This window comes from Bombina bombina, chromosome 8 (genome assembly GCF_027579735.1).
Source record: "Bombina bombina isolate aBomBom1 chromosome 8, aBomBom1.pri, whole genome shotgun sequence".
Lineage (NCBI taxonomy): Eukaryota > Metazoa > Chordata > Amphibia > Anura > Bombinatoridae > Bombina > Bombina bombina.
Window position 1 is genome coordinate 131,657,289 of NC_069506.1, and position 13,872 is coordinate 131,671,160.

At 36.7% G+C, this 13,872-nt stretch overlaps 1 protein-coding gene across 1 annotated transcript in view; it reads right to left on the reverse strand.

The window, feature by feature from the left end:
* Positions 1-13,872, reverse strand: part of LOC128638553 (zinc finger protein 239-like) — a 71,950-nt gene that overhangs the window by 2,491 nt on the left and 55,587 nt on the right. The window contains exon 7 of the mRNA XM_053690579.1: positions 2,570-2,677. Coding sequence (XP_053546554.1) covers positions 2,570-2,677 — 108 coding nt within the window. The remainder of the gene's footprint in view (positions 1-2,569; positions 2,678-13,872) is intronic.

A 13,872-nucleotide genomic window follows, 5' to 3' on the forward strand; every position in this document is an offset into this window, starting at 1 on the left:
AAAATTCCAGGAGGGCTGCCCCTGTGAGTGTTTGAATGGAAAACCAGTCTTGACAGGCAATTTTTTTAGAATCAGGGCCTAAATGAGGCTATTGTAAAATATAATACAATCAGTCTCTAAGATGCTATTGTGCTGAATAAAACCACCTTTTTTCTCTAGCTTTTTCTATAAAGCTGACAGAAGAATTAAAATAAAAGGACAACATATACGTCTAAAATAAAACCTTTCAAACACAATTTTAAAAAATTGCCTCTTCTGGTACACACAACTGACACTGTCAAAAGCTTAACCTGCTCCAATACCAGGGCCATCGTGTGTGTGTTCCGCATTTAAAACACTTTCGACCATAAATAAAATGCATCTGAGTGGACTGATGGGACATAATACTTCAGGTCTTATTGAAAATTATTTTGAAGGAACAAAACAAAAAAAATGGTGTCCCTTTATTTTGGTGATCCTTCCCTGGATAGTTTTTCATCTCTAGTGTTTAATTTAAAAAGTTCCAATGTATCACTTTTGATTAAATTAACACTAAAGTCAAAATTAAACTTAAATTGTTTAAATAGGGCACGACTTTAAAAAAAACAAAAAAAAAACGTTTCAAATTTACTTACATTATCAAAATGCACATTTTATGAGGCATTAGCTCAACTGTATAGAGACATAGGAGTCTGTGATTGGCTGATGGCGTCACATGATACAAGGGGAAGTGAATATTGTGATTGCACGTTCTTTATATAATGTAAATGTGAATATTGAGAACACGCAATCTTAAAATAACGTGCAATCGCAATATTCATACTTCACAATATTGCAATCACGCTTTACTTATAATATTATAATCGCACTATAGCAAACATGCTATCGCAATCGTAAAATAAGTAAAGATACACACCTAATGACACAATAGAAGATTAGTTTACATACATATTGTAACATTATACTATTACAATCCCCCAGCTACTATAGTTTTAATAGGACGTTTTTTGGTTTATATTAACAAAGTCAATTGCAAACATGGCAAATATATAAGCAGTCCATGGGAGTAACCTGTATTTTAATGGGGAAACTGTCCTCCATCTTAGCTATACCTTTTCAGCCATATTAGTCTCGTCTGCTACTCAGTGGCGATATTTCCCACTGTGACAAATCTAGTGAATGTACAGTAAGAAATGTGTTACTACACAGAAACCAAATTTTGTTTTATTTTCCTGACTGCACAGTCTATTTTGTGTAAACATGTTTTAAAGACAGCCCCCCCCCCACCGCCTACATTGAAGCTCAGTTGTGATGTCAGCGGACTTTTGCTGAAGTTGAGATCGCCTTTATATCCTATGAGAGACACGTCGCCACTCGTCAGCACAACAAGGTTCAGATCACTTTGGTAGAATATATCAACAGACCAATAGACTAGGAGCCTGGCAAACCCAAACTGGCAATTTCTCGTCAGCCTGACAATGCTTTGAACATCAGGGCCTGTAGGTTGGGTATTACAGCATATATAAATATAGATTCATCATTGGGCACAAGACAAGAAAAATGTAATGCAATGTTTCCATTCTACCTATGAGAGCCAGAGGGGGAAGTCTAACTCTAAACATGAAAAACTGTATAATGTTGTGGATATAGTTTTGTTCATTAAGAGCAAGAGAGATTGCACCAAGAAACAAATACCAATAAGCATTTTCAAGAAATGTTTAAGCTCATTTCTAATTACTTGCAACTACTTTAGCAAAGGTCTGTGACAACCCATGGCTCCTTATATATGCATATTTATATTTACCAGGGTGCTTTGCAGGTTTTTAACATTATATACATTAAATTACAAGCTCTGCTGTTGTTAAGGGGCGGAGGTAGATACTGTGATATGTTACATCAAGTATTTGCAGTCAGGGCCTGAAGTCAGCATGTGCAAACACTTGAGCAATGCGCTGAGAAAGTTTGACCTCCGTCGAAATTTGCTACCAGCTTACTGGGCATGCGCAAGTATACGTCACCACATTAATGAGGAATGCGGGAGTAATTTTTCATTCCCGTCAATTTTTCCTACCTGACAATGTACGCATGAGCAGAGAAAAGGTTATTCTGGGATGGCGCTCAACAAAGGGGAGCTTAGAGATTAAACACAAAAAAATGGACGCATGAGCACACAAATGTCAGCGCATTCCACACATTTTTTTAAACATATGGGAGAACTCCACTGAACTTCGGTCCATTTCTGGATCACTATATGGCAGCAGTTTTGCAAGAGCACTAGATTACAGCACCATTTCCTGCCATGCAGTTCTCCAGATGCCTACTTAGATATCTCTTCTTTAACACAGAATATCATGCGAAAGAAGCAAATTTTTAATATAATTAAATGGGAAACTTTTTTTAAATGCTATGTCTGAATCACAAAAGAACATTTTTAGGTTTCATATCCCTTTAACATGCAACATAGATCTAACAAATTTTGACCCTAACATAACTATTAACCATTCCCCACTGGCATCTTGTTTTTTTTTTTTTATCTGATAAAAATTTCAGTAAAACTAAAATAAAAAAAAATAGAAATATATTTTCTTACTCAGTTTGGTAAAACAGACAGATCCCTCATTTGTGGAGACAAAGTGTTTTTCAGAATAGAAACTTTCATCCTTAATGCTTAATGAACCATCTGACTGGTCTGCATCACCTGTGGACAACATATATTACATTGAATTATGCAGAAACAAAATAAACAAAAAACAAACAAATCAACGGAAGAAACAGTTGCAGTCTTAAAGAGACAGTAAACACTGAGACTGTAATATAAAATGCTTAACAGTACATAGTAAAGTAACTTTGCAATATACTTTTATTACTTATATTGCTCCCTCCCAATTTTCTGTAATTTAAAAGGGAAAGCCAGAATTAAACTTGCAATTGGTATACAGCATGTAAAACACTTTTCGATTCACTTCTATTTTCAAATGTACTTGGTTCTCTTTTCATTTGTTGAAAAGTAATATATACATATCCTACACTACTGGGAGCTAGCTGGTGACTGGTGGCTACAAAAAACTCTCTCTTATTATTGGCTGTTTTCAGCAAGCTCCTAGAAGTGTTTTGCTGCTCTTGAGCTGAAATTAATCTATTTCATGGTGGTGAGAGCCCACATATTGAATTTAAGTCCATTCCACCAGCCGGCATGCAAAAATTACCCAACATTAAAGGGATAGTATACACCAATTTTTATATAACTGCATATAATAGACACTACTATAAAGAAAATGCACAGATAATGAAATAAAAATCCAGAATAAAACTGTTTAAAAACGTACTTCCAGTGTAGCTCTGTTGAGAAGGTTAGCTGGAACACCCACTGAAAGTGGTTATATAGCAAAAAGAGCAGACAACCCCCCCTTCTCTGCATATGAAAAGACTCTTTACACAAAAACCAGGAGCAAGCTGGATGAGGTAGATATCAGTATACTTCTAAAACTTTGGGACTTGTTTAGGAGTCTAAAAATCAGCACCATGTTATTTAAAAATCAGCAAAAAAACAAAACAAAACAAACACCTGTATGAGCTATATAAATGGATCATCTACAAAACAGTTATGCAAATAAAAATCTATTGTATAATGTCCCTTTAAACCCTCCGACCTCCTGATTCCCCTCAGTCTACCGTATAGCCAAGAAAAAGGACAAAGCAGAAACAACATAGCAGGTTAAAGAGGTGCATGCTAGAATTGTTGGCTTAAGACAAAATAGGGAGGGTCTCGTGGACTCTTACCACCATGAAATACATAAATTTATCAGATAAGCATATATTTTGGTTTTCTTTCATAAGGTGGTGAAAGTCCAAGAGTCTTCACATATGGGATCTAAAACCCAAGCTGTTGAGTCAACAATACCATTAAAAAAGGGTTTGACAGAAAATTAGAGGCAGGCACATCGGCATGGAGAAACTTCCTGCCAAATCAAAATTATAAAATTTCATAAAAATATGAAGAAAATTTTGAAAGCACAAGAAGTGGCTACAGATCTAATAGAATGAGAAGTACAAGGTGGAGTAGATTTTTCTGCCTCCAAGTAGGCTTTGTGAATCAGTTGTTTCACACAAGAGGCCAAAGTTATAGAAGTAGCCTTCTGCCCTCTATGGGGGCCTGAAAAATGAACAAGAAGAAGACTGTTTAAGTGCCTTAGTAGCCTGAAGATAAAATTTCAACGTTTTGACTACATCCAAGTGTCAAGGTATTTGAAATATTATTAAATAATATATAGAAATATATTTAACTTTACTTAATAAATCTGTGGATGTGAACATGGTCTGTAGGACAAAGGATTAGATCTCCCCCACTCCAATTGCACAGGAGACATTCTTGGCTGAAAGGAGAACAAAGGATTATCTCTGGGAGATCTCACACACTCAATATGTTAAATTATGCAATTGTATAATTTAGCAAGGAACTAAAATATAACATAGTTTCAGGATACAGGCAAATATATGGAGACGAAATGTCTGAATTACCCTTTTGGAACTGATCAAAATCATAGAGAAACAACTTTATGCACATGGGTGTTAATTATCAAATACACATCTGCACTGCTGGCTAAACAGGAAATATGCTGTTTTAAAGACTTTTACAATTCCTCATGGATTGACCCCATGTGGAGCAATAAAGGCCTTGGGAAACACAGACAAATGCTAAGGTGTGACTCTGGAAGTTCACGTAAGCAGACAGCAAATAAACATTTTTTTTTTTTTCTCTCTCTGTTTAAATACATGCCCCAGAATGTATTAAATATAGAAATTTAGGAAATTGTCTAATTCTATACTATTATTACATGGGTATTTGCTAAGCTTGGGAGGTAACTGTTTTAGTCAGTCAAAAATGTGTAATAACCTCTGTTTTGCTTATATTTTTCAGACAGATAAATTCAGATATACATAGAAATGATATATATGTTTTGAAAACACAAAAGATCTTACTTAGCCTCTGTGTTTTTAAGAATATAAATAAATACTTATGGACCATACACATATTAATGATTGGATCATCTCTAATAATTATTTCTATTTTTATTGCAGACAACCATTGGTCATGAGCATCAATCTTAGAAAGAGACGGAATGCCGCATGAAATGAATTAAGTCATATCATATAAACATACAAATAAATGTTTATAAAGTTTCACATACATCTTTTAAAATATAGTGAGATGAAAATATGGAAGTTACTTTGATGTGATATGACTATGAGATATATATTTGATGTGATATAACTATGAAATATAAGTTATTTTAATATAATGTTAGATATGTGATGTTTCATATCAAAATGATCAGAAAATTCATTAAGATATAACTTATCCAAAACAAATATTATGAATAGTTGTCGCAGTAAATTATGATAAAATTAATAACCATTTCATAGAAATACTGACTTAAGTTGTTTCAAATGTTGCTGTGTCTGTTTGTGCTGCCACCTGGTGTTATGTTGCGAGAACTACAGCCAGAAGGTTCTCTCTGGCTGTTAAAAATGAAATTTCCAAGGGCCAATCCGATTTAGACTTCCTAGATAACCAATGGGAAGGTCAGCTCCCGCAGGGCCACCCACAATTTACCAGTGATGGGAAAACCAAATAAAAAGTGAATGCAATGGAGAGAAAGAGACAGATTTTCTGCTGAAGCTAAAACTTGTAACTGGTTCCCGCTGGGGTGAGATACCACTTTACTTGAGCAAAGCTAATCTACCCTTCTCATTGATTGCGATATACACTTATTGGTGATCTGAGGTAAAATAATTCCTACCAAGGAATATCGGATATCGACTGCTTTTTACTTTGGTAACGTATTCAAGGTTTTGTAAGATAAGTTATATGCATAGTTAATTTGTATTTAATAGATTTAAAGAAGCAGTGTGTTTTTCTCAAGTTAGCATTTCACAGCCTATATACATATATTGTTTAAATCTGCGTCTGAGTGACCAAGTAACTCATCTATGCAAGTTCTGATATTGTCAGTTAATTTTGTATTAGGATAAATTGCAGTTAAATAGCAGAATATATATATTATCCTATTGTTTTATAAACACTGTTTAGAATTGTATTGCTTAGATGTTAAAGGTTTTTAGTCCCATTGTGTTAAATAAATAAAAGGCTGAATTGTGAAGGTATATCTTTCTGGGTTTTGTAAGAAGGATAGCATATCTTAAGAGTTGGTTTTAACGCATATAAATTTTGTTTCATTTCCTTTTATTGCAAATATACTTCAATATGTTTATGGATATTAACTAAATAAAAGAATTCAGATATTTATATTAATTGTATGGTCTAGTAGGTGCATGGTTGATAAGGGTTTCTATTTCTTTGTATTGTGTTTATAACCCTGCCATAAACTTATATATATTATTTGGATAGCACTGCTAAGATTTTCATAAATATACTGACATAATAATTGGAGGCACTTTTCTGAGATTTAATAATATCCATCATAATTGATATAATATATTTGTAAGTAAATAGAAATTATTATAAAAGAGAAAAAAAAAATAAAAAAAAAATTCATATTTCGATATCAATATTTTGAAGATATAATTTTTTTTTTTGAAAAGTTGAAATATTAATTTTCATATTTCGAGATTGACATTAATATCTTGAAATATTATTAAAGATTAATTTTGAAAAATTAATAAAAATATTAATTTTTCATATTTCAAAATTAATCAAAAATATTAATTTTTCATATTTCGGAATATTAATTTTTCATATTTCAAAATTAATAATTTTTTTTTGAAATATAACATTTTTCTCTCTTTTTATTGGCAAAAATTGTATTAGCATTTTAGTTAAATAAATACTAAACCAATACAATAATGTCTGTAGCCAGAAGTGACTCATTTAATTCTATACATAGCAATGAAATTGGTCCCATAACCATACCTATTACTAAAGGTCAGGTCCTTAAGAAAGATATCTTAAGTTACCTTAAAGGGAAGTTTAATATTGCGGGTGAATTAAATGATTTTATGGATATGCTTGAAACTAGGGCTAAAAATATTACCGTTAATAATAATATGTGGAATGAAGAGAATGAATTCTTCCAGGAATTATTAATGATTAATCAATGCAAAGATCCCAAAAAGCGAGAAGAACTAATACTAAAATCCTGGCCCCTTTTAATATGCATAATTGACGAAATGTCGTTTTGTGTCACAGACAAACGATTGCAAATACAGGAGCTAGAAAATAGTATTCGTTCCTCGCGCAGACGCGAAGAGGGTTTAAAAATAGCCAAAAATAAAATGGATGAATTTGCCCAAAACCTAGCCACCTTAGATAAGCACAATATGGACTTAATCGCGCAGATACAAGATTTAAATAAACAGCTTGCGCAAAGCCAGAGAGAATTAAGCGATTTAAAAAGGTCATATCGCCATAATGAAAACCCCTATATTAGCAATGAGAATAATACAGATAATGCTAACTCCTTTAGCGAACGCGTCAGGGACGAGGTACGAAAATATATAGAACAACATAGACAAATGACCCCTAACGGGTCAGAAGTAGATTTCCCAAATAGACAATCCCCTCAGGATGTAAATCCAGAGGACAGCTGTAGCGCAGCTGATGCGGGGGAGGGAAACTCTAACAGAGAATCCCAAAATAAGTCTGATAAAGTCTATGATTCCCATAAAATAATCACCTTCGTACAACGCGCAGTACCTATATTCTCCAATAAGGGAACAACATCTGTAATTGATCATTTACAGGCTTTTGAAAATGCGTTAGCTATAATGAATGTTACAAGTGAGAAATTGAAAATTGAATTTCTGCCTTGGGTATTTGACAGTAAGCATCACAAATTCTTTGCTTCACTAAAGGATATGAATATTCATTCCTGGAATGGGGTAAAACAACAATGCAGAAAAGAATTCGGGCAATATCGCACTAAAACTGCCGCGAAAATAGCGGTATATGGTTTAAAGTGTCGTGCGAATCAGAGTCCAGTCGAATTCCTTTCTGTATTGAAAAATGCGTACAGTATGGCTGAAGATAATCCCAGATTTGATGGCTCAGAATTTGTAAATTTATTTTTTGAAGCATTGCCTACACCCATCAAAATCAACTTAGCTAGAGATTTTGATGAGGACTGCTCATTGGAATGGCTGATCAAAGAGAGTACGAAGTTATACTCTATTCAGCAGTCCAGTGAGCAGGGGGTTAAAAAGGAGTCAAAACCCAAAATTGTGGCAGAAACTAGGGTGTCACCTAGCCCCCTCAATTTGGAGTCTAACAAGAGGACTTATGCAGAGGTGGCCAGTCAAAACAGGCCATCTCCACAGAGGTTTAATTCTGCCCCTCCCCCTACACAGGTTGAGGCGCAGGGAGACTATAACCAAAGTGGGGGACATAATCAGGTGAATAATTACTCACAAAGAGAATACTCACCAAATAATTGGTATCCGCGCAAGGGTAGATACAATAGACGGCGAAGATATTCTCAGGGTAACCAGACACCCCAGGTATATAATGCTCCCCAAAGTACTAATGCTGAACAAGCTGAACCCCAGGGGCAACCACGCCAGAATAGAAATAGTGGCCCTGATTCGGAGGGAACCCAATGGTCCAGGAATCAGTACAATGGGGCACCAAGAGATAGGCCCAGGGGTAGAGGTAACTTGTACAATCAGGTCGATATGCTGTTTACCCAATTAAATCGGTTGAGCGAACAAATCGCTAATATGAGTCAAAAATCTACGGCTCAGCAACCGAACAATACTTTTTTAGGGGTACAGCCAGTGGTCAGCAGTGGACCACAGGCACAGTCATAAATACTGCAGTATCACCTGAAGGGGAGGGGAGAGATATACAAAATGTAGTAATAAATATTAATGATACTAATCATGTTATCTCCCCACAGACCGGAAACGGACAAATTAGCTGTGACAATGAGCGACATCAGCCGGGAAAAATTAACCAAACTTTTCCTCTGCAGTGTTCTCTTAACATTATTTCCACAGATGCAGTACACAAGAACCCAGCTGACCTTGTCATAGGGGAAACAGGTAGGTATGAAATTTCCTCTGCATCGAATGACACAGCGGATCCAGGTAAAACGTGGCGAAGCCCACAGATGTACAAGAATGCAAATTTTATGTGTGAAATGATAGAAACTGCAGGAAGATATTATGTACTAGTTGAGCTGCAAGATTCAGTCTCCAACCCTATCAGGGGATTAATTGACACTGGGTCACAGGCAACTATCTTATCCCACAGGTACTACACACAGCTAAATGAGCTAACACCCCACAAACCCAAAATAAGAGAATTTGACGGTTCTCTAATAGGTGTTGGGGGTGACTCCCTAAAAGTCTACGGTACTGCCTGGTTAAAATTTAAATTGGGGAACAGGGTCATAAGACACCCTGTCATTATAGTGGATCTGCCAACTGATCGTTTAATTATTGGTAGTGATCTCCTGAAACGATTAAGCACCATAATTGATTGCATAAATAATGTAATTTGGTCACAAGTTAAACGGCCTATCAATTATGAAAAATCTGGTATATCTCGCGCCCGACATAGCTGTCACGTGGTAGAAGAGAAACCAGATGCTGTGGAGATTCATTTCAGGAATAACTCTGTACCTGAAATCACTATCCTACAAATAGATGATCAGACTCCTTTTAGTGGCTCTGATGGTAATACTTTTAAAATATCGCCTGGAAAGATAGCGAATATTTCCCTAGATGGCGATGTATTAACCATAGCACTCCACAAGGGGGATCATAAAATCCCTAAGGGGGGAGGCCACACTCAATACCTCACAGGGATTGAGAGAGTTAAAGAGGATCTATTTATCCCTATACAAGTACATGACCTTGGTAAAACCAAGTATGCTAAAATAAACTTAAAACAGGAAGCTAGCTATATAAGCGAAGGTTTATTAGCGCAAATAGCTGAACCTAAAGTGATTAAATATCTTTCTCCCCAAGACCACAGTGTCAACGGCCTGGATGACAGGTCTGAAAGCTATAACATCACAGCTAAGTGCTTATTATCTATCTCTATCAGTAATAAGTCAGTGAAGCACCTGTTTTTAGTTTTAAATACTCCCCATAATCAAATATACATTGGCAATGATATCTTACATAGATATGCCATACAAATAGATTTGATTAATTCTTGCCTCTGGAGCAGGTTAAAGGGGGACCCTGAAGTATTTCAGGATGAAAATGCAGCCCTGAAATCAAACCAGCAATTGCCATATGCTGTGAATATGCAGGTATCTAGTGATGTTATAATTCCTGCTGGGGCTGATAAATTTCTTTTACCCTTACAGGTAAAGAGAGGGCAGAAATTAAAAACTTCTGAAACACTGATTTGCCTCTCCCATAGAATACAAAATCTGGGTGTCACAGTAACCTACACTCCTATGGTGAATATTGGAACTGTTCCAATACATATTATTGTGCATAACATGACCCCACAGGATATAACATTATCCAAGGGAACTACCATAGGATATGCACTGGAATCAAGTTATTACACTTTTGGATTCCAGAATAATGTAATTGGGCTAATACCTGACGGATACTTAACTGAAGAACAATTAATAGAACAATCCTTTGCATCTATGCCAGAGGGTCTATTTAATATTCAGTCTATTTATCCCTTCAGCTCAGAGGAAGGCATCTGTAAAATTGAAGAAGCCTCTCTAGTGTTTGATCAGCCAATCAAACAGCAAGATTACCCCAATACCCAGAGTCATGGGAGCAATGTAAACTATAATCAAGGGGACCTCACCTCTAGGTTGGAAGAAGCCTATGAAATAGGACAGCCTGAAATCTTTCCAGGATTTCAGCAAATAGTCGAAGAGCAAATATCCTTAGCTAATGGCTGTTCCAGCGATGATGAACGCCAACAGCTGCGAGAACTCCTGATGGAGTACAAGGATATTTTCGCTAAGGATTCTTATGACTGTGGTACCACAGACTTGCACATTGCAAGAATACAAACAGATCCTAATGCGCCACCTGTATTTGTCAAACAATACAGACTTCCCTTGGCCTCATATGATTCTCTTACAGAGATCATAAGGAATTTGGAAGAAAGAGGTATTATCAGACAGGTGCACAGCTCTTATAATAATCCTATTCTAGGTGTCCTTAAGCCCAATGGACAATGGCGTTTGTGTGCTGATTTAAGACAGCTAAACAAACGAGTATACATGTCTGTCTGGCCTGTACCATACATTGACCAGTGCCTAGCACAAATGCAGGGATCCAAAATATTCACTGCCATTGATTGCGCGCAGGGATATTGGACCATAAAGGTACATGAAGAGGACCAATATAAGCTAGCATTCTCCTTCCAAAAGGTTCAGTATGCATTCCAGAGACTTCCATTTGGATACATAAATTCTGGACATGAATTTGCTGTATTCATGCATAAGGCTATGCCTGATGCACTGGAAAGGGGGACCTTATCTTATGTTGATGATGTTTTAATCAAAAGCACAGACTTTGAAAAACACATCACAGAACTTAAACACGTCCTCAGCCAACTTAAAAGGGCAGGTGTCAAATTATCCCTGCAAAAAGCTCAATGGTGCCGCACTCGTGTAAACTTCTTGGGGCATGAAGTTACCTCTGACGGATTAAATCCCCAGAAGAAAAAGGTGGAAGCTATAGTGAATTCTAAAAACCCAACTAACTTAAAGGAATTGAGATCATTCCTGGGTATGACGAATTATTCTCGCAAATTCATTGATAATTATGCGGAATTAGCTAAACCACTACTACTTCTTCTAAAGAAAGATGTGAAATGGCACTGGAGTGAGTCTCAAGAGACAGCCATCAGAGAGCTGAAGAGAAAACTCACTCAAGCACCTTGCTTAGCGTACCCTGAAGGTGGTAAACCTTTCTTCTTAGAGACAGGTTACACAGATATAAGCATGAGTGCTGTGCTATACCAAAAGCATGATAATTTGAACAAAGCCATTGCTTATGCGAGCAAAAATCTATCCCCAGTAGAAATAAAATTTAGCGATTGCGAAAAAGCCCTCTTATCTACCGTATGGGCCTTACAAAATTTCCGCAGCTATATACAGGGCGAGAAAATTATTGTGGAAACAGCCCACCAGCCTTTGCTATATTTGCAAAGTGAGAGAATAAGAGATGGGAATTTGTCTAATAGCCGCATAACAGCTTGGACTCTTTCCTTACAAGGCTGGCCCTTAGAAATTCGCTACAAGCAGAATAAAAAGAATCCAGTCGCACAAGGGCTTGCTGAGCTCCACGACTGTACTGCTAGAGATCCTGGGGAAGAATTATCAGAAGATGATTTTCTGGAGGAACAATTGCTTTCCCCATATAAAATGTACAATGAGGAAAATTGCCAAACATTACCTTGGGTGTATGTTGATGGTTGTTCTTACCATGCCACTATTGATAATGAGCGCAGATTAGTCGCTGGCATTGGTATAACTGGGGCAAATGGATTCCCAAATATATCTATAGGTTTCAACATTGGACCAAGATCCAGTCAAGTTGCAGAACTAACTGCTGTTTTCAAAACCATTGAAATGGCTATTGAACATGGTATTCATGAATTTGTGATCATAACTGACTCAAATTATGTGCGTGACAGTTTTGTTGAATACCTGCCAACTTGGAAAAGAAATGGCATGCAGAAAAGCAATAACAAACCAGTCAAGCATGGCAAGTTGTTCTGCGAGATTGATAATCTGGTAGTATCCAATGATTTAACCATACACTGGAAAAAGACCAAGGGTCATTCCAGAGTTCTAGGTCCTGATAAGGAAGGCAATGACCTTGCGGATTCATTAGCCAAACAAGGAGCCATAACTGGAGAACTCCTTAATATTGACCACTTAATGGGTGCAATTCAGGTAGAAGCCATTACCAGAAACCAGGCAAAACAACAGAGTGAGCCTAACTTGGTACAATGGAGTCAGGATTCTCCTAGTGAGGACCTGATCACTAGTCAAAAAGAAGACCCCATTGTAGGCATCTTCTATAAACACATAGAAGATCCTGAAATCAACCCCATCTCAAAAGATGATTGTATTGGCAAAGAAGATCTGAGAATCTTAATACAATCTAAATCACAATTCAAGTTACAGGATGGTTTGTTAATTAGAACCTCCAAAACTGGCATCCAGCAGTGGGTAGTACCCACCAAGTTCAGAGGTCTAATGCTTCAACATGCCCATGATGCTCCCACATCTGGTCATCGCGGTGCCAAACTCACGTATGAAATATTGCGTGATTATGCTTTTTGGCCACACATGTTGAAATATGTTCAAACCTACTGTCAAGGGTGTTTAATCTGCCCACAGTTCCAACCCACTGCACCAACGCATAGAGCGCCATTGCAGAAAAGGGGGATGGTAATGCCATGGTCAGATATACAAATTGATTTTATTGGCCCAGTAACAAGATCATCAAGAGGTAACAAATACATGTTAACCGTGCCATGCCTGTTCACTAAATGGGTAGAGTGCATTAGTGCACCTAACAATAGTGCTGAAACATGTGCAGCATTGCTCATCAACCATGTATTTTCCAGATTTGGTTTGCCCCAAAGAATCGAATCAGATCGGGGGACCCACTTCACTAGCGAAGTGATGACAAAAATGTGGAAAATACTAGGGGTTAAAAGAAAGCTCCATATTGCTTATAGAGCTGCCTCAAGTGGTGGTGTAGAGCGTTACAACCAGTCTATTGTTAAAATCCTCAAAAAGTTTGTGAGTGAAACAGGTAAAGACTGGGATGTAAAACTACCTCTAGTCTTAATGGCATTAAGAGCAACTCCAAGTAGTGCTACCAAAATGTCACCTTTTGAACTGATGACTGGTAGAAGAATGGTTCTACCTC